Below are 21648 nucleotides of genomic sequence, written 5' to 3'. Positions count from 1 at the left end.
GCCCTTTTCCCCCGATTGCTTAGTTTGGCCAGGTGGCCAGCTCTAGGAAGAGTCTTGGTTGTTCCAAACTTCTTTCATTTAAGAATGAAGGCGACTGTGTTCTTGGGGACCTTCAATGCTGCTGAAATGTTTTGGTACCCTTCCCCAAGTCTGAGCCTCAACACAATTCTGTCTCGGAGCTCTATAGACAATTCCTTCAACCTCATGGATTGGTTTTTGCTCTGACATTCACTGTCAACTGTGGGACCTAATATAGAAGGGTGTGTGCCTTTCCAAATCATGTCCAATCAATTTAATTTACCACAGGTGGACTCCAATCAAGTTCTAAAAACATCTCAAAGATGATCAATGGAAACAGGATGCACCTGAACTCAATTTCAAGTCTGAATACTTACGTAAATAAGGTATTTCTGTTTTTTAAATTTGTAATACATATCTAAAAACCTGTTTTCACTTTGTCATTATGGGGTATTGTGTGTAAAATGACGAGGAACATTTTTTATTTATTTATTTAGAATAAGGCTATAACGCAAGAAAATCAAGGGTACATTTGAAGTGGGTAAAACATTATGAAAACATTATTACATTGACGAGTATTCAATGACCATGTGTAACGGATGTGAAACGCTAGCTTAGTTAGCGGTGGTGCTCGCTAAATAGCGTTTCAATCGGTGACGTCAATTGCTCTGAGACCTTGAAGTAGTAGTTCCCCTTGCTCTGCAAGGGCCGCGGCTTTTGTGGAGCGATGGGTAACGATGCTTCGTGGGTGACTGTTGTTGATGTGTGCAGAGGGTCCCTGGTTCGCGCCCGGGTATGGGCGAGGGGACGGTCTAAAGTTCTACTGTTACATATGCACGGTCTAAAGTTCTACTGTTACATATGCACATAGGGCAGCAGTCTCTCAGGTGCAGGGTAGAGTATCGGATGGTAGATGTCCTGGAGGGCAGGCAGTATGCCCCAAGTCATTCGTTGGGCTGATGCACCACCCTCTGGAAAGCCCTGCGGTTGCGGCCGGTGCAATTGCTGTACCAGGTGGTGATACAGCTCGACAGGATGCTCTCAATGGTGCATCTGTAGAAGTTTGAGAGGGTCTTAGGGGCCAAGACGAATTTCTCCAGCCTCCTGAGGTTGAAGAGACACTTTTGTGCCTTCTTCACCACACTGTCTGTGTGGATGGACCAATTCAGGTTGTAAGTGCACAACGAGGAACTTGAAGCTTTTCACCCTCTCCACTGCAGCACCGTTATTTTCCTGCCACCAATCCACCAGGGCCCTCACCTCCTCCCTATAGGCTGTCTCGTCATTGTTGGTAGACAGGCCTACCACTGTTGTGTCATCAGCAAACTTGATGATTGAGTTGGAGACGTCTGTGGCCACGCAGTCATGGGTGAACAGGGAGTACATGAGGGGGCTGAGCACGCACCCTTGTGGGGCCCCCGTGTTGAAGATCAGCGTGGCAGAGGTGTTGTTGCCTACCTTCACCACCTGAGGTCGTCCTGACAGGAAGTAGTTGCACAATAATCCCTTAATCATGATCATCAGTTTAGAATGCAATTTGATTAATCAGCTGTGTTTGCTAGGGATGGAGAAAAAGTGTGACACCAATCAGGCCATCGAGGACTGGAGTTGCCCACCCCTGTTCTAGGGTGTCGGTAAGGTGGAGCCGATATGATCCTTAACTAGCCTCCCAAAGCACTCTATGATGACAGAAGTGAGTGCCAGGGGCGATAGTCATTTTGTTCAGTTACCTTCATTTTCTTGGGTACAGGAACAAATTTTTTGTATCGAAGCTGCACCTATGGACATAGGCTGCTGGGAACTTCTTTTAAACAACATTTAAGAGGGTCTTTAATGTTGGTAGAAGCCTATGAAAATGCAAAAAAAAGTCATATTGACCATATTTGTTGACAATTTTGACCATTCGACTAAAAGCATAATCCATTGGATTATCCACATTCTGACCTGATTTGGACTGAGAGCTCTAGAGTTGCTAGACTGAAATGCCTTGAGTCTAGAATCTACTCCACCCTGGAGGTCCTCCCTGGGGTTCTTGGCCCTCTCTAATGTTTCTTGGAGGACTTCTACCAAGAAGAACACTGAGACATCACTCATTCATTTACCTACCACCTACTAGGGATTCTACAATAAATGGCCTTGATATCAGCTATACCCGGTCAAGTAGGATAGTTACAGTAGACAGACAGACATGATGCAGTCTAGATGGAAATGTATGAATGGATTTCGAGCTACATTTTACATTTACATTTTAGTCGTTTAGCACCTAGCCAGACTGAGTTACAGGAGCAATTAGGGTAATGCCATGCTCAAGGGCACATCGACAGATTCTTCACCTAGTCGGCTACTGGTCCGACGCACTGAACCAGAGTTGTGGACTGGAGTCACATGACTTGGATTTGAGTCTGACTCAAATCACACATTTGATGACTTGAGACTGGACTTGGAGCATCAAGACTCCAGACTCAACTTTGGCTTGAGACTGATGACTTGAAATTATCTGGCCAGGTTTTGTAATGTTTTGTCACTCGTTTTGTGGCACAGTCTACATGGATTAATCTACACGCAGCCAGAAACAGTAGCCGCATCACCGCCCTTGTAAAAAAAACAAAATGCAGATTGGCACTCCGATTGGACCAAAAAACTGTCAATCAACATATGTCTTGTGAGCTCGCGAACAGACTGCTGATTTGCTGGACAGCTACAGGATTCGGTGCAGCGCAAACGTTAAATTGTAGTGAGAGAGGTTTACCATAAAAATAAATATGCCGCTCCAAAAATAGTTTGCTGATCAAGAATATGAACTGTTTACATTGCAAGCTAACCAGTAATGGGGCAACAATTACTAGCATAGGACTACTGGTCTTTTGGTATGTAACGATTGCTTGATATTGATCATTTACTTATGAAGTTTGCATTTGGAATGTATTGTTCAAATCTAATGTGGCAAGGAAGCACCATAAGCGCTGTTCTCAACTTGCACTTTTCTCTTGTTAATTAAACTATTTGCTGTTGCTTTCACATGTTTAAATGCATAGGCACTATGTGGTAAATCTATTTCCCATCTAATACTGCAATAATTGCTAGGGTTTCATCGCTCCATTACCTTACAGTTTATTGAAACACGTAGACATGTCTGTTTCATGTTTGATAGACCTGCAATACATTTTAATTTCATAGCCAACCGTTTCTTATGCTTATTATGTACTGTATTGTATCGATTTGGTTTATCAGATAGGACAGGTTAAGCCTGATACAGAGGCTATTTATTTTGGGCTAATACCCGTGTATATTTGGTAAATCTACTTGTATATTTTGTATGATATGGCGCTTTCACCATTGGATCACCAAAGACCTGTAAATAAATCTACACTCTGAGCACGTCAACCTGCCTCGCCTTGTGTTGTTTTCATGCCCTTACCACTGCTACAAGGTCCATATTTTACAATTACATAGGCTAATAAAGTATGTTGAAGACAAAATAATGAAAAGGGCTGTCCTGTAGCCTCGATAAATAGACAAAGATGTGTAGTTGCCAGGGAAGTGTTTGGCAGTTGGGTTTTTATCTCAGTTATTGCCATATTCAATTTATTTATTGGTCATTTTGTTTATTGACTCTTTTTTTTGTTGCTTTGCCAAAGACTACTTGCACCAGTAAAAACAGCATTTTCAAGTACTTAATGGTTATAAATGTTAAATGTGTTATTCTGCTATGAAAAATCTAGAAAACATGTATTTTACTTGGAGGCCTACCTATATAAATAAACCGTCAAGTCAAGTGGGTTCATCCTGATACCCAGACATTATACAGAGCCCTGTCGGTCACATTCTGAACTTGGGTTTCTCCTCTGAAAAGAGGACTTTAACCTCTTACCTCACTACATTTCTGCCACGACACCCTCTTTTAGCAACAGATTATTCCAAAACCTTTGAACCTGATTAGCATTTCTTCATGTCATTCAATTCGTTGGTGTGTGGGCCTGCAGAAATTTGGGTCGGGACAAAATTGAAGCACTCAAATCATCATTGAATTATTATTAAAAGCACATAAGCTGCCTTACTACTGTGTTATGTACTTGATCGCACACACACACCATTTAACACCTGCTTTCGCAGACCAAATAGTAATTTATTGACAATGTAAATTCATGGCTCTTGCATTTCACAACCTGTAATATGACAGTATTTCCTAATATGAACCAATTAATGTTGATTTATTCATGTTTTCCACTTTTCCCAAATGAGTGTCAAGTCTACTGCTCCCATGCCGGGAAAGAGATTTCCACCCTTGCAGACTTTCCGAACGCTCTGGATAGGACCCCCCCCCCCCCCCCCCCCCTCACTCAATTAAATTCTATTTCAATTTAAGGGGCTTTATTGGCATGGGAAACATATGTTTACATTGCCAAAGCAAGTGAAATAGATAATAAAAAGGGAAATAAAAAACAATATAAATGAACAGTAAACGTTATACTCACAAAAGTTCCAAAGGAATAGAGACCTTTATTAGGAATAGAGACACTGGTATTTCACCCAATAGATACACGAGTTTATCAAAATTGGGTTATGTTTTCGAATTCTTTGTGGATCTGTTTAATCTGAGGGAAATATGTGTCTCTAATATGGTCATACATTTGGCAGGAGGTTAGGAAGTGCAGCTAATTTTCCACCTTTTTTTGTGGGCAGTGTGCACATATCGGCCTAATTCTGCTCCTCATGCATTATTTGATGTTTTACATTGTACACAGAGGATTTTTTGCAGAATTCTGCATGCAGAGTCTCAATTTGGTGTTTGTCCCACTTTGTGAATTCTCGGTTGGTGAAAAGACTCCAGACCTAACAACCGTAAAGGACAATGGGTTCTATAACTGATTCAAGTATTTTTAGCCAGATCCTAATTGGTATGTCGAATTTTATGTTCCTTTTGATGGCGTAGAAGACCCTTCTTGCCTTGTCTCTCAGATCGTTCACAGCTTTGTGGAAGTTACCTGTGGCACTGATGTTTAGGCCAAAGTATATATCGTTTTTTGTGTGCTCTAGGGCAACGGTGCCTAGATGGAATTTGTATTTGTGGTCCTGGCAACTGGACCTTTTTTGGAACACCATTATTTTTTGTCTTACTGAGATTTACGGTCAGGGCCCAGGTCTGACAGAATCTGTGCAGAAGATGTAGGTGCTGCTATAGGCCCTCCTTGGTTGGGGACAGAAGCACTAGATCCTCAACAAACCATAGACATTCTCTCTCAGGTCCCACCAATAAGCATGCTAGAGGACTCGTTTATCTCCCCAGAGCTTCAAAGGAAGCTCTTTTGAAATGTTTTGCTTTATTGTTTTTCATTGCAATGCTTCTCTGTTCTTTTCCCCTCTCATTCCTGCCCCCCTACAATCGTCCAAAGGGGACAAACAAGTAGACCCACACCCCTCCCTCCCTCCCTCCCCATCCTCTATTCTCCTCTGTCCGGAAAGTGCTTCCAGCATGCCCTTATATGTCCAGAATTCTCTGCAAGAACAGGAAGACACAGTTTATGTGAATCTGTGTTATTGTGTCAACCCTTTTGCACCAGCTATTGAATTAGACTGTCGGAGCTTTAGTATCAGCACTTGCCTTTTAAGGTATGCAGTAAATAAGGTATTTCCCCAAGCAACACAGCGACAGCCCAATCAAGAGTTTCCCCTGAATTGCATGATTTGTGCTTGTGAATCAGAAGCCAAATAGGAAATATAGTAAAACTTGGAAGAATGAATTGTCAAATGCATTATGAAAAATGTGCATAAGCAAAGTATTGTAGTGTTCTTTAACTTTACATTGCGCTATGTCTTGTTTTCTTTTATTTTCAAAGTTTCTTGACCTTTGTCCTCGATTATATAACCACAATGCTACTGTACAGATGTGATATTTCACCCAACCGGTGTTTAGTCCTGTACAGTATCAAAATGATAACCACAGCACACTACAGTAACTACAACACTGTAAACAAATGTTTTGATAATCATTCACATGGACATGGTATTGGCCTTTGACAGACTAGGTGAAACAGGGAAGTCTATTAGCTTAGCACAGCCTTGCCAACTGGACAGACTGAATGGCTTCCGCCCATTGGCGAACCTGATTAGTAATGTTCTCACTTTTCCTCAACCGCCCCCCTCTTCCGTTCCTCTCACAATGCCTGGAAGTATCCTAGACTTAAGCTACATCTAATTCTCTGTTTTCTTAAATGTTGTTTTTCTTTTTTCATTTTTTTTACAAGACACAATTGATCCGGCCTCCATCAAAACAAATAAAAGCACAAGGACACACACGCACACAACACCCCTCGTAAAACACTTTGCTTCCGACTCGCATTTAAACACAGGGTTTATACCCAAACATGGCCATATTGGTTGATTTGCCATTGTATGCAGCTTGTACACATACGGTATATTTCAATTCCTACAACATTCTTCTGAGATATTCACTGACAGAACATTTGTATGAATAGTTTTTCACCTCTTTGATTTGGGTTGGCTTCAACAGTCCTTGAAGTAAGTGGGATTTGTTGTTTCATGATAATAGCTTTTTACGCCCTACTTCAATTTGCGGTGAGTATTATCTGTATCGACATGATAGATTCAGAGCTTTGATATGGTGGGAAACCTCAGGTTTGCAGCTTGCATCATCCCTGTGAAATATGTGCTGTTTCTGCAAGGGCGCGGCCTCTCTCTCTACACACTTATCTACTTCTGGCCTTGACTGACCGGCAGACGCCTTGAAGCTCGCTCAAGGTCCTCCTGTTCGGTCAGAATTCTTTGATCTGAAGTCCATGGTGTGCTGAAGCAGCCCCTCTGTTAGGCCTGTGTATTGTAATGTGATGCAACTCTTTGTGAACCTAGGATGTGCTTAAGATTAGCTAACTTTTCCGCTTGTTTTTTAATTTTTTTATTGGTGACCTTTGATAGCTACCCTCCCCCCCCCAAAATAATCTTCTTATTGACGGATGTCCTGCGCGGGCGTTTTCCTCCTCATCTCGGTGCGCCTTGCAGGATGTATTCAGAGATGGTGTGTGTGTGTGTGTGTGGCGCTTTGTTTCTGTAGTGCTTTGTGTGTGTGTGTGTGTGTGTGTAGCATTATGTGTGTGTGTTCGGCAGTTCCTGCACATCTGTCCTCTACATTTCTATCAATCTTGGGGGTTGTTGTTTTGCAAGCCAGGGAGAGGGTATCTCCCATCTCCCCCACCACCCTCCTCACCCCACTCTCCCGTTTCCTTCCTCCCCTCTGGCAGCAGGCCAGAAACTTCCGGAAGCCTTTATGGAGCCCTCACAACTCCATGTTCACCTGGATCTGTCACCTCAGAAATATACTCAACATTTAGATAACATTTGATGTTATTTAGAGCGTCTGTAAAATAGCTCTGATTTTGCCGCTTGCTAACCCTAAGTTGCAGTAAGTTGAGGAAGGATACTATATGTGTCTGGTGTGACAGACAATGTAACATGTTCCAATTGTCCAGCCTGATGTATGTGGAAGTGCAAGGTTAAGTCATTCAAGTCACTTGCTTCTGCTCGTTCTATACCGTGTTTGAAGAGTTAGCCCTTATCTAATATCTGAAGAGCCTCTCTCCCATGGGGCAGGCTTTGAGGTTGGAACGAGGTTTGTTTATCTAACATGTAGGTGTTCTTCAAACTTCCTCCCCGACAGTTTCCTCAGAGGGAGGAAGGCATTGCTAGTCCATGGTGGAGGATGGTCTTCTCTAACCCTGAGGGTAAACTCCTGGATAGCCTCACTCTCACCATCCCTCTTCCCTTAGGATCCTCATATACATTTTTTTCCCTACTCGGCGCAAAAACACACGCCACTTTCCTGCCATCACTTTGTAGAGGCGTTAGAAAACTAATAGTCCACTAAAAATACCCCGCCCGCCGAGTTGGAGCACTGGGTTTGGGCTTGAGCCTTTTCCTGCTGTAGGCAGCACAGCTTCCAGGGTAGGCGTGGGCTGTTGAGGAAAGAGGACATGAGCGGCCCTGGTCGGAATCAGGCTTCCTGCGCAACATTATAAAGACTCCCCTCCCTCTGGCTACCCTGGACAGTCTTGCTCAGACAACTGTGGTGGAGGGAGTAGGTTATTGCCCAGCCTAGCCTGAAGACAGTTAGTTACAGATTGAGGAACCTGAGAGTTGAACTGAGGGTTGTGAGGACAGCATCGTGCGCATTGGTTCTCGTCCCTGCTGGTCGGGGTAAGTGGTAACCTAGACGTTTTGTAAACGTATATATATATATATATATATATATATATATACGTATTATATATATATGTATTATATATATACGTATTATATATATATATATATATATATATATATATATATATATAATTGTTCATAATATTTACGTGTTGCCTGGATTGGTGTGATTGGATGTTCATGTACCATCTTGTAACTTTTCTGTCTAAGTGTACATTTTTTCAACATGGTGGCACCTGGAGGGTGAATTATGTGTGAATAAGAATCTCTTTCTGTGGCTATATTACATTTCTTACAACATGACAGATATGTAATTACATAAAATGGGGATGTGTCAGTACATCAGGTACATTAATTACACAGTGTTTCGTAAAGTTGCACTATGTTTCAGTGTCGTCTTGTTTTGCTTCGTGCAGGTACGAGTAGGGAGCTGGTCTCACCTAACAGAGGCGTCCAGGAGACTGCCCTCCATGTTTTCTCTAGCTGGTGTCTTCTGCAACAGGGTAGGTCAATGTGAGGCAGCTGCACTTTGACTGGGACAGTATATGATACATTTCAGAGACTTCCATAATATACCTAGTGCCATTGTAATTCTACTATAATGAAATTATATTCTGTGAAAACAAGTCTGTCTTTTCCTTTATCTCCCAAACAAAAGATGAGCAAGATCCAGGTGGTGGAGGGATATAGGGTTGGAGGGAGGCATGAGGCGACGGGGTCTGAAGCGGCTGCTGCGCAGGGATATGTAAAGGAGTTTACTCGCCACTCCAACGACGTCCTGCTGAATCTGAACGAGCTGAGGCACCAGAACATTCTGACCGATGCCACCCTGGTGGTGGGCCCTGCCCGACTGCAGGCACACTGTGCTGTGCTCATTGCATGCAGGTTAGCTCAGATAATAATATTCATTGTCATTTTCCTGGTCTTTTTGTTATTGTTCTTCTTGTTTTTGTTCTACTTTGCGAGGGGGGGGAGCTGTGGGATTATTTTACTCTTAAAATACTCACTCACTCCTTTCTCTCCGTCTCTCTTAGTGGGTTCTTCTACTCCCTGTACTCCCGTCGTGTGTCCTCTCCTGGATGGAGTGGTGCTGGAGGCCAGGCCCTGACCCTGTCACTCCCTGACTCCCTGGACCCCTCCAGCGTCTCCCTGCTCCTGGACTTCATGTACACCTCCCAGCTGCCCCTCACGCCACGCACAGTCCCCGGAGTGCTCTCCGTCGCCACCTACCTGCAGATGGACCACGTGGCTGACGCCTGCAGAGCTTTCATGTTACACAGGTGAACCCCTTTCTATAGAAGTCAATGGGTGAGTGTTGGGAGGCTGGAGGGGTGGGAGTGATAATGGTAGTTTACAGGATTAGAGTAAAAAGTGCATTCACTGAAAGAATGGTGACAGAGAGACTTTAAATTAGGGTAAACGTAGATAATCATTTCAGTTAGTTGCATGCTTTTTAAGCTCTAAATTGTGTTTTCAATTGTGTGAGGCATTAAATGTACAGTACAACTGACTATTGTAAACTTTAAATAGGCTTCTAAGTCTCTCCTATGGGCGCCCTGGCTGATATGATAAAATATGATTGACAGGCGTTACCTGACAGTTCCTTTTGTTTACAGTGAGAGGATGAGAGGGACGCCCCCTCAAATGAAGCTGGACTCCACGGTGTCTGTAATGTCTGCAGCACTCTCAGGGGGAGCTCCTCTTAATCCCCCTGTCAATGGAAGACCCCGCCCATCTGTCCTCGTTGTCTCCACCCCCTCCCAGTCCGCAGCGGAGGCTGAGGGTCGTATGTGTCATGACTCGGCCAGGTGTGTGTGTGTGTGTGTCTCTGTAAAGTGTGGGCCAATGTCCCATTGTCTGAGTTCAGCTAGATCATCACATGAGTTCCTTTGTTTGTCCAGCAGGGTCCCTGGAAACGTCCGGGCCTGTCTGCAGCCAGGGACTTTCCTGACCCGCGAGCCCAGGTCAAAGGAACTAAAGCAGGAGCCTGAATCACCCATCCTGGCCTCCACCCCTTCTCCAGACAGCCCGTCTCGCTCCAGCTGTCAGCCCAACTCTCCTGCGGAGTCCAACACCTGTAATCTAGGTGAACCCAAGCGCAACCCTGACCCCAAAGCCTGCAATTGGAAGAAATACAAGTACATTGTCCTCAACCCCCTCTGTGCCGAAAACACGGTGAAGGAGGAGGAGCCTGAGGAGGGCCGGCAGCAGCTTGACCACATCCCCACCTCTGATAGGATGGAAGTGACATTGAAGCCACCTATGGAGGCGTGGCCAAGGGAAGGATCCGGACAAAATGAAAGGTGTGTTGTCAGTATTATGCATATGATGAAACAAAGCCTTTAAGATAGTGCTATCTCAACCTCTAAGTCATGTTGACAGTAAACGTTCTAAGGGACCTTGTCTGTCCAAGGAGATAGTTTAAGTTGGCACTGACTATATTCTTTCCTCCTGCTATGATGTCCCTGGCTGCAGCCCTCCCCTGGTTCCCCACCCAGGGCTGCCAGCCCACCCTGTGGAACCCCCCATGGAGCCCCCCACCCACAAGGAAGGAACAGGTACTGCAACCTTACTACCTCACTCAGCAGCAGCAGAGATAACATGTAGAAAACATATTTTCTTCAGCTAAGGAGTGACAGATCATAAGTGTATATATATATATATATATATATATATATATATATGTTTATAATATACATACAGTCATATGTTAATATATGAGATATGTATTGATGTATAATATTTCTCTGCACCTCCCTCTCAGTCTCGCCTTGCTGTCTGGCACCACGCCCATTGGAGCCAGAGGCCGCCCACCACTGCCAACACCCAATTAAGCGTGAGAATTACGGCTTGCCATTCTGTTACTCCGGCAACCTGAGCGTGATAAAGACTGCCTGCACAGGTGAGGCATATAACCCATCACATCTGATGACGTTATTTAACACACACACACACACACAATGTTTAGGTGCCATTTATCATCATAGTATCAAACGGATGGTTTGCAGCAGTTTGGACAGTTAAGTATTATGATAATGGCTCCTTATTACAGTTGATTATCGCCACAGGTAGTTGGTGTGTGTATGTTTCATTTGCTGACCTTCCCTTTCCCTTCTTTTCCAGCCCCCATTGCAGGAGACAAGCCTTACCGCTGCAACGTGTGCGGTGCCCAGTTCAACCGGCCCGCCAACCTGAAGACGCACTCCCGCATCCACTCCGGAGAGAAGCCCTACCGCTGTGATACCTGCGGGGCCCGATTCGTTCAGGTGAGGACCCACCACTGACGAGGGACAGGGGTTGGAGAGAGGATATGTGTGTGTGGCGGGAAAGGAGTGTGTGTGGAGGACCAAAGTGTAAGATCAAACTAAAGTCGTCGGTTGATGTTATACGTTATTTAGCAACGTTCATCTGGTTGACTTGTGTGTCTGTGGTCTTACAGGTGGCCCACTTGCGAGCCCATGTTCTGATTCACACGGGGGAGAAGCCTTATCCCTGTCACACCTGCGGCACTCGCTTCCGTCACCTGCAGACCCTGAAGAGTCACCTGCGCATTCACACTGGAGAGAAGCCTTACACTGTGAGTATACTACCCATACATGACAAAACACACACATACAGTACGTGTGCAGACACAGACACACACATAATGCACGCCCGCATGCAGGTAGGCAAGCATGCACACGTGCACACACCTCTTGTGTTTGACCTCTTGCTAGTGTACACGCCGTTATTCAATGATGATATAGATTCCTCTCTCTCTCTCATATACTGTATGTTAACATTGCCAAAGCAAGTGAAGTATATAATAAACAATAAAAATGAACAGTAAACATTACACTCACAGAAGTTCCAAAAGAATGTCATATTATGGCTATGTACAGTGTTGTAACGATGTGCAAATAGTTGGAAGTACAAAAGGGAAAATAAATAAACATAAATATTGTATTTACAATGGTGATTGTTCTTCACTGGTTGCCCTTTTCTTGCGACAACAAGTCACAGATCTTGCTGCTGTGATGACACACTGATATTTCACCCAGTAGAAATGGGAGTTTATAAAAATTGGCTGCGTTTTCAAATTCTTTGTGGATCTGTGTAATCTGAGGGAAATATGTGTCTCTAATATGGTCACACATTTGACAGGAGGATAGGAAGTGCAGCTCAGTTTCCACCTCATTTTGTGGGCAGTGAGCACATAGCCGGTCTTCTCTTGAGAGCCAGGTCTGCCTACGGTGGCCTTTCTCAATAACAAGGCTATGCTCACTGAGTCTGTACATAGTTAAAGCTTTCCTTAAGTTTGGGTCACTTTCTGTTTAGGGGCAAATAGAATTCTATTTTGCTGTTTTTTTGTAATTTTTTCCCAATTATCTTTTAGTTTTCTCATTATTTGGTTGGGTCTAATTGTGTTGCTCTGTGGGGTCTGTTTGTGAACAGAGCCCCAAGTCCAGCTTAGGGAAATCTTCCCTTCTCATCTCTCTGTAGGTGATGGCTTTGTTATGGAAATCACTTCTCTTTTCTGGATTTTGATCATTAGTGGGCAACGGTCTAATTCTGCTCTGCATGCATTATTTGGTGTTTTACATGTCTAATATTTTTCTTTTACCTTAATTTAACTAGGCAAGCCAGTTAAGAACACATTCTTATTTTCAATGACGGCCTAGGAACAGTGGGTTAACTGCCTTGTTCAGGGACAGAACGACAGATTTTTACCTTGTCAGCTCTGGGATTCGATCTTGCAACCTTCCGGTTACTAGTCCAACGCTCTAATCACTAGGCTATCTTACATTTGGCAGGTTAGAAAGTGCAGCTAATTTCCCACCTCATTTTGTGGGCAGTGTGCACATATTGGTCTAATTCTGCTCCTCATGCATTATTTGGTGTTTTACATTGTACACAGGGGATATTTTTGAATAATTCTGCATGTAGAGTCTCAATTTGGTGTTTGTCCCACTTTGAGAAATCTTGGTTGGTGAGTGGACCCCAGACCTCACAACCATAAAGGACAATGGGTTCTATAACTGATTCAAGTATTTTTAGCCAGATCCTAACTGGTTTGTCAAATTTTATGTTCCTTTTTATGGCGTAGAAGGCCATTCTTGCCTCGTCTCTCAGATCGTTCACAGCTTTGTGGAAGTTACCTGTTGCACTGATGTTTACGTCAAGGTATGTAGGTATTTTTCCCCCAACACCGCTTTCCATCCATTTTTTTCAATTACAGCAGACCCTCATGCCAAATTGAAATCAACAAAGCATGAGAAGACTTTGCCTTTGTTTTGGTTTGTTTGTTTGTCAATTAGGGTGTGCAGGATGAATACGTTGTCTGTCGTATGGTAGTTTGGTAAAAAGCCAATTTGCTCAGTATTTTTCTCCACTTTTGTGGATTGGGGTGATCAGTCCTTGGTTCCAAATATTGGGGAAGATGCTAGAGCCAAGGAAGGTGTTAAAGATTTTAAGTATATTTTATAATTTCATTGAGGATACCATCAACACCACAGGCCTTTTTGGGTTTGTATTTTGTCCTGTAGTTCATTCAATGTAATTAGAGAATCCAGTGTGTTCTGGTAGTCTTTAATTGTTGATTCTAAGATTTTTATATTTGATCATGTAAATGTTTTTGCTGTTTGTTCTTTGTTATAGGGCCAAAAAGATTGGAGATGTGGTTTACCCATACATCTCCATTTTGGACAGATAACTCGTGTTGTTGTTTGTTTAGTGTTTTCCAATTTTCCCAGAAGTGGTTAGTCTATTGATTCTTCAATTACATTGAGCTGATTTCGGACGTGATGTTCCTTATTTTTCCGTAGTGTATTAATGTATGGTTTGTGATTCACCATAGTGAATGGTTGGATAGGTTTCTAAATTTCTTTCTTAGGTTTATTCATTCATCATCAAACCATTTGCCATTGTTGTTAATTTTCTTTGGTTTTCTGTTTGAATTTTTTTTACTTGATAGGGAAGCTGAGAGGTCAAATATACTGTTTAGGTTTTCTACTGACAAGTTTACACCTTCACTATAACAGTGGAACGTTTTGTCCAGGAAATTGTCTAAAAGGGATTTAATTTGTTGTTGCCTAATTGTTCTTTGGTAGGTTGGTGGTGTGGTTGGTGTTGCTGATGTAGGTCCTCTCGGCTTTGGTCCTCTATGTGTAGGTCTAGGGGGGGGGGGGGGGGTCCCGCAGGTCTGCGAGAGTGTCTCGCTGGTCTGGGTGGGGTGTCTATTGATCTGTTGCTGCTGTGTGAGGTGTTGGGGCTGCGGTTGAGGGCGATGTCCTTTAGGGTCCAGACAAAGGTGGGCACTACTGCCTCGTATAGGTGGACCTGGTCGTAAAGGCTGTTCAAGTCCAGGGTAGAGCTTTTTCAATCACTCCCTTGAGTGCTGTGGCCACCCTTTCCTGCTGTGCTCTCAGGTCATTTGTGCCTGTGTGTATTATTATATAGCTGGGTGACCCTAGTTGGTCCTCAGAAAGAAGCTTTAGGGCGTCCTGGGTGTTTGAACACCAGAGTTTAGACACTGTGTGTTTTGGGAAAAGTTTATTTTCTTGTGTCTATTTCCCATTCGAGTCCATAAGGAGTACAATCTGTGGCGTGGGTATGTCCTCAGTGGGTGTGGGGGGGTTATCAGGAGGGCTATCAGGGTGGCTGATGGGGGTGCTCCGAGGGGGTGGGATCCCCTGGGCTTGGGGTTCTTAATTTGTCTTGTCTTGCTATGATATCGAGGCCATGCTCAGGGGCTGAGGTGGGCTGTTCTGCTAGCTTCTCTGCAGGGGTGGCCAACTCTCTAATGGGTTGTTATCTGTCACGCGCCATCCCCCTCGCCTCCAGAACTCTGATCCTTTCCTCTCGTGCACTCTGATCATCTCCTGTTGATGTTGTCTCACCTCAGTCCAGAGTACAGATATGTCTCTCTCCACCTCCAGCTCTCCAGGTCTGGTTGAGGGGGTGTTGAGCTGGACTATTTTTTTGTGCTGACTGGAGTGTGTTCACCTGCTGTTCCAGCTCCACCTGTCTTACCTCCAGCTGGGTGAATGTATTCTTCATTTCAACAAGGGAGTAGTACTCTGTGCTGGGAGATTGACTTTCCGTATGGGGTTGCTCATCTGTGGTGTTGTATAATGAAGAGGTTTGGTCTGACACGCTCGGGGTAGAGCTTAACCTGCTGAGCTCTCTCTTTGATTATGTGAAAGTCCAGCTGAAACTGTTTGGGGTTTCCCTGTACCATTACTGTTTTAGACTTGTACAGGTTAACATCCTGAGTCTCCATCCATCACTAACCCCACCCCACACACACACACACACTTTAACAGTGGTAGTGTGTTTATATAGCACTGTGCCATGCCAGGGGATGGTCTGTGTGGAAGAACAAGTTGCTTATGTTCCCATTTTTATAATAGTCAGCAAAAAGTGTCTCTTGGTTTTCCATAAGGAGCTTCTTTTTAATACTATTTTCATGCCTTATTTTTTACATCCACATGGTACTGTATTGTAATGACCTCTGAACAGCAGGAGGGGGGCTTCAAAGGCCTTGGCATTTGGGAAGGGTAGGCTGACTCTCCTGCCATTGCTGGGCTCAAGGGCTTTGACACCTCTCACTTCACATCTCAGTGCTAATTGAAGTGGCAGTCAGATCTGTTCTGTCCTATCAAGCTTGGTTGCCTTAACTTAGCATTCAGTCCTTATAAAGTAAAATATATCATTGTAATGCATTTTTCTTCTTGACTTTAAAAAGTAGCTTCAGACTAAACATTACTCACTCAGTTCAAGGTTAGATGCTGTTTTTTGTTTGCCAGAGCATTTGCTGTATAGCTTGGAAATAAGAATCTTTGATAGTAGGAATCCTTCCAGGTAATTTTGTCCAATAATCAGATTGTAGGTTTGGAGTTTTGATTTCTCTCTGTCTCTCTCTCCCAGTGTGAGAAGTGTGACCTGCACTTCCGCCACAAGAGCCAGCTGCGTCTCCACCTGAGGCAGAAGCATGGCGCCGTCACCAACACCAAGATCCGCTACAAGGTCCTGACCGACCCCTACCAGCCCATCCTGCAGGCCTGTTGACGGACCTCCCTTTGACTAATGACCTTTAACCCCTAACCATAACCCCACAGATACCAAGAATAACCCCAACATTTATGTCAATCAAATCATGATTGTTTATCAGTTTCCACCCTGGTTTCTCCTGTGTTGTTATTGTCCATGGCTGTGTCCCAAATGGCAGCCTGGGCCTGGTTGCATAAAACACCTTAAGTTCATTTTCCCCTTATCTGTTCACTTACAGTTTTCTTAACTTTAAATCAGTTGAACAAAACATTTTAAAAAGTGAATTTCTCCCTTAAATTAAGTGAAAAAGTTAATGGTGCCCATGAGGTCCGTTAACTGCTTCATTCAGTTTGGATATCAATGTAAACAGATTTTGTGGATGTGAATGTTGATTTCATCTGCTCTGGTTACAAAAGGAAAAAGTCAACCAGCTAGCTACTTAGCTAAACAATGGAAGGTGCACAATCCACGGCTACAAAAGGTAGCTGGCTAGTTAGCTATAGCTACTCTGTTAACTAGCTTGACATACTAGGAAGTAATATAAACAAGTTGAGAAAAAAGTAACAAGAAACTAGGTTTATTATCTTCTGAAGCAATTAAGTTCCATTTTGATATCTCACAAAATGAAAGTGACCGCTTTGACGAGAGGTTAAGTCAGTGAATAAGACCATGCCCATGGTAACCAGATACTCTGTCTGCCATACATGCCTTTAAACTACCGTAAAAAGGAAATATTTGAGGGGCTCTATGCAACGCCTTTAAACAATTCCCTTAGGCAAGGGACAATTATTTCTTAATGTAAAGCCTTAAGTGAAACACTTAATGTTTTATGCAAACGAACCCTGTACATTATATAGTGCACTACTTTTGACAAGGGCTCATGGAGCCTACAGGAATAGGATGCCATTCAAAACTGCCTGGCCCCATCAAACAAACCTGCCTGATTGAGAGCTCAGCCTTGCCCCTCAAAAACATGAGCTCAAGTATGTTTCACTCAAGTATGTTTCACTCACTGGCTAGAGGGGCCATTATAAACACATATACATGACTAGTTGTAAGCCAATCAAACCATGATGTTGTAAAGGATTTGTGGAAAGGTGGCCGGCGCCAGAGATTGGAGCTGATATGTAGATAGGATGACAATGCCTCTCCTCTGAGGTATTGAGCTGGAGGCTGTCTCAGGCCGCTTTAAGCGTTAGGTGGATAACATGTCAAGAGAGCTGTCGAAAGTTACTGGGAGTAGTATATGATATGTTTTTGTATCCCAGGAGGTGCTTTGAAAAGTTGAGAGTTTTGAGGTTATGAGTAGAGAGTGAGTGAGACACAGACAGAGCTAGAAGAGAAGGGAGAAAATGAGGATGAAGGACTAAGGAGTGTGGCTAGAACAGAAAATACATTTGACATGGTTGGTTGGAATCATGAGATGAGGAATTGACTTTATTAGAGTGACGGAGAGAATGTTATAGTAAGTTGTAGAGTTGAATAGAGCAAGTGAAAGAAAGTTCTGCGCCAATGCTTTGTTTATTTTCAAGTGCCACAGCTATTTTTAGGGACCGGGACACATTGGGGACCCGTTGAGTATTTGAGATGGCAATGCCACAAAGATGTCATTGCATAACGATACAGAGATAGGTAATAATGCCCTAAGAACAAAGGTAATAATGCCCCAAGCACTAACGTGTGAATAGACTAGACCCCGACTATGTCAGCTTTAAATAATGTTTATTTTTTACACACTAAAACCAAAGGCCTGGGGCCTTTGTCTAATGTATATGACAGGTGTCATATAAGATAAGATGTTTTGCCCATTACATCCGTTCTGTATTTTTCTAAAGGTTTTTATTTAAAATAGCAGACTATAACTTGTCATCGGTGCAGAGTCCGAGCAGGCAAAGGACTTCCGTCTCTTGTGTATGAAGGAATATCTTCTCTCAGAGCATAAAAGCTAGATAATGCGACTGTAAAAATGGATGAGAGATGATATTGATATTTGAAAATGTATGGTGTTCTTTTGCTGGACAAAGACAAGGACTGTTTTATACTAATTAAATTAAATTGATTGACCTTAACTACAAATGAGTTGTGAATGTTTTCTGTTGTATGTGTTAAAGTCCTAAATAATATACCCCCTGGAGATGGCTTGTGTAAGTCTAAGTACCTGTACCACAGTTAGGAAAACAATATTTAATTGAAAAGAATCAGATATTATTCAATAGAATTCTGAAATCAGTATTCTACCTATCATACTGATATTAACACTAACACACAAAAAACACACCTCCTCCCTAGACTTCCTTCCTCTCATTAACTCACCCTTCAGACCTGCAAGACTCAGAGGAGCCAACAGCTCCTCAAACCGTTCTCTGAATCTGGGTGTTGGTGAAGGAAGGAACAATGGAGTCCCGGGCACCTGTTTCCGGCACGGCTCTAACGCGGAGCGCACACTACCGTCCACTATGTGTGTCAACATACTACTTCCTGTGGCAAAGGGGCAGCGACCCCTGCTAAACTCTCCCACCCTCTGTCATCCCCATTTCCTGCTCTGTGATGGGCTTGTGGCAGGCAGAAGGACTTGATCAGCTCATCGTCTGTGGCACTCAAACTATCCACTATAGCAGTGGTGATCAACTGATTGATCTTCAAGGCCTTCCTATTCGATCACCAAACATTTCTGTAGAAAAGCCAACGATAAAAGCTTGAGCTTCTTTTTTGATTTATTTGTATTGCGCTGTTGGCGGTAGAAGCCCTGCGCAGGGGGTAAGCAAAGTGTTCCCATTTTGAACCATTTGGTTTGTCTGAAAGACAAACTGCCTACACAGAAGACCGGGAGATCTGTGGCTAAATCCAGTGCGCTTACTGTGCTGGCAGTCGACGCAGGGCACAGCAAAGTTAGATACTAGCCTGCTTAAGATTGAAAAACTTAAAACCATGACCACAGAGAGACTGTCAAATAATACAGCAAACAGCTGCCGTTTTATAATCGAGTTCATGTTTTTACGACATGAAGATCACTGACGTCATGATTTGACTTCATTTTTTCCCCAGTTCCCAGTGGTCTTGAAAGCACCATGACAGTCAGATGCAGGTACCATCAGTCCAGTAAAATAAAAAAGCGAATTATGTGCTAATTATTTCAATTTATGTTCAGCTGTGCCTCGCAAGTGCTACACCAACTGATCTATTTAGTTATCAAAGCTTGAGTTTTGAAATATAATATGGTCTGAGAGGAACAATGTTGGCAGGTCAGGCATTGAGCCAATATGTTGTGATAATGTATTAGGCTCACTGCACAAACCTCATTCCTACAGAACTGTTTGTATTAGGCTAATGTTATAAAAAAAATGTAAGTCATGGTTTTAAAAAAAATCTGAGAGATCTTGTCTTGCTTTCTGACTGCGAAAGTGATCTTGACTCAGCAAATGTTGGTGACCACTGCCGCCGTCCTTGTTTCCTCAATTCCTATCAAAGCGCATTGGAGGATGTGGTCCAAGGAAGGGACCTTGGATCCACTCCTCCAATGCTCTCCTTTGAGGAAGGAGGATGCATTACGTTTGCAGACGGCCATTGTCTGCGAGGGAATGGCAGAGAGGACAAGTGGCAGTTACTTAGACAAGCGTTGGAAACGAGAGGGGACTTTCCAACCACTCCCCCCAGCCTTTCCACCAACGAGAGCATCACCATTGAATTAGGAATTAGTCATTTCATAGGATCTCTATGATAAATCACTGACATGACATGGCCTACTATCTGTAAATCAACAGGCATTTCATCTGCTGGACCCTATTAGTTCTTGACACTGGCAGCATCCTCACACCTCAATGCTTGTATCATAAGTTACAGGCTATCGGGGGAGAAACTTTGGTTTTAGAAGTGGGAGGGACATAATTGTTTTGATCTTTTTTTAATCCAGTTGAATAAACACTAAACAGCCTACCCGACTGCTCGGAGGCGTCTGCATGGTCCCAAAGCACACCGTTGCCTTGCTTTGCATCACATTCCAATGATAAAACGGGACAAAAATGCGATTTCAAATGTTTCCCCCCCGTCCCCAGTGAAAGTTGTGCCCCAGCAGGCAATGTATGAATTCATCATTCATTCTATGCTCCATAACCAGGGCTGATTGTCATCTCTGTTCTGTTAATTGCATTGCTCATTGTATTGGCAGAGTTGAAGCCTAATTGGCACAGGTGAAAATGTTAATTATATTTCTGGGAGGCAAATCAACATGTTGATTGTGATGTTGGGAGAAGTGTGTGTGTGCATGCTTTTCCCAATAGCACAGGACATAATGGGCCGAATTAACCGCGGTTCTGACTAGAGGGAGTACAGCAACAACCCGGAAGTTACTTTTTCATAGCAGGTTAGGAGAATTTATGCAGTAGGTCATGATAATTAACGTGGCAGGTTATGAGACTTAGGTTAAGGTTACGAAAAGGGTTAGGCTTAGCTAAAATGTTCTGCTAACCTACTACAAAAAGTCACTTCCGGTCATAGCTGTCTACTCACTCTAAGCAAAACCGCCACAATTGGTTTGTTTGTTGGTTGGTTGGTTGATGAAACTTCAAGTCCCGACAAATGTTTATCATTACTATAGGAAACAATTTTCAATCATGAAAACATCTCAATACTTTGTACATTTCAGAATTCTATCACATAATCCATACATTTCAATAAGCTTTTTTACCCATGACTTTAATAACGCACTGTATAATTGTTGACCTGAGTGCGGTCCAAACACTTAAGACATACCCTTGTCCACTTACCCTCGCCTTATGACCTTGGGGGAATCCGTTGCCATCTAGGAGGGTGGTCCAAATGATTAAGCCCTCGTTTTTATTCGGCTTTGCGAGTGTACAATTATGTTCACGCAGAGGCCTGAAACTCCCCATAATTCAATTCGCGATGATTGTACATCCGCTAAGTAAAGTCAGAGAAAACGTAAAAACACCAAAGGAGAAGTCAACATACAAGTGTAAGTAAAAACGAATGCAAATAATTTAGACATTTTACTAATACTTAAACTGTAAATATGTTTTTGTTTGGTAATATTTTGTAAATTGTATAAATAAAACATTTTCCTTCTTCAGAAGTTACAGCTAGGCAGGCTAACATTAGTTATCTAATTAATTTGCTAGCTATCAAGGCGTACATTAATAATTATATGTAATATAATGCACTCATAATTGACTATAGCGCATAAAAAGCACCCACAAGCAATGGCTGAAAACACAATCATCGCGGGATGAACGAGTAACAAATTTCCAGACAAGTGTGGTCCATTTAAAAATCATTCCTTCCTTGCCCTGCAAGTGTATATTCGTCAGACGCCATGATACCTCATCAGAAGTGTCCACTTAATTATAGGGCTGAGTGGATAGGGTGTGT

At 43.1% G+C, this 21648-nt stretch overlaps 1 protein-coding gene across 2 annotated transcripts; it reads left to right on the top strand.

The window, feature by feature from the left end:
• The first annotated feature begins 7923 nt into the window (after window positions 1–7923).
• On the top strand, window positions 7924–18342 carry bcl6b (BCL6B transcription repressor). Of its 2 annotated transcripts, none has more exons than XM_021615063.3 (11): window positions 7924–8226; window positions 8649–8735; window positions 8891–9117; window positions 9267–9512; window positions 9849–10040; window positions 10134–10535; window positions 10708–10790; window positions 10997–11134; window positions 11356–11498; window positions 11672–11809; window positions 16141–18342. In XM_021615063.3, exons 2-11 carry the CDS (start codon window positions 8703–8705, stop codon window positions 16279–16281), a joined length of 1743 nt encoding a protein of 580 aa, XP_021470738.1. In that variant the 5' UTR covers window positions 7924–8226; window positions 8649–8702; the 3' UTR covers window positions 16282–18342. The 2 variants fall into 2 exon arrangements, with proteins under 2 accessions (XP_021470738.1, XP_021470739.1); XM_021615064.3 differs by having other exon boundaries at window positions 8072–8226; window positions 10137–10535.
• The last annotated feature ends 3306 nt before the right edge of the window (window positions 18343–21648 follow it).

This window comes from Oncorhynchus mykiss, chromosome 9 (assembly GCF_057628025.1).
Source record: "Oncorhynchus mykiss isolate SJ-2025 chromosome 9, ASM5762802v1, whole genome shotgun sequence".
Classification (NCBI taxonomy): domain Eukaryota; kingdom Metazoa; phylum Chordata; class Actinopteri; order Salmoniformes; family Salmonidae; genus Oncorhynchus; species Oncorhynchus mykiss.
The sequence above is the reverse complement of the archived record's forward strand: the minus strand, read 5'-3'. Positions and strand labels throughout refer to the sequence as shown.

Bases quoted from the DNA above. Each gene is read 5' to 3' on its own strand.
- bcl6b (XM_021615063.3), top strand. From the start codon at position 8,703: ATGTTTTCTCTAGCTGGTGTCTTCTGCAACAGG. The intron at 10,791-10,996 runs GTACTGCAACCT...CCTCCCTCTCAG, and splicing joins CACCCACAAGGAAGGAACAG to TCTCGCCTTGCTGTCTGGCA. The intron at 11,499-11,671 runs GTGAGGACCCAC...GTGGTCTTACAG, and splicing joins GCGGGGCCCGATTCGTTCAG to GTGGCCCACTTGCGAGCCCA.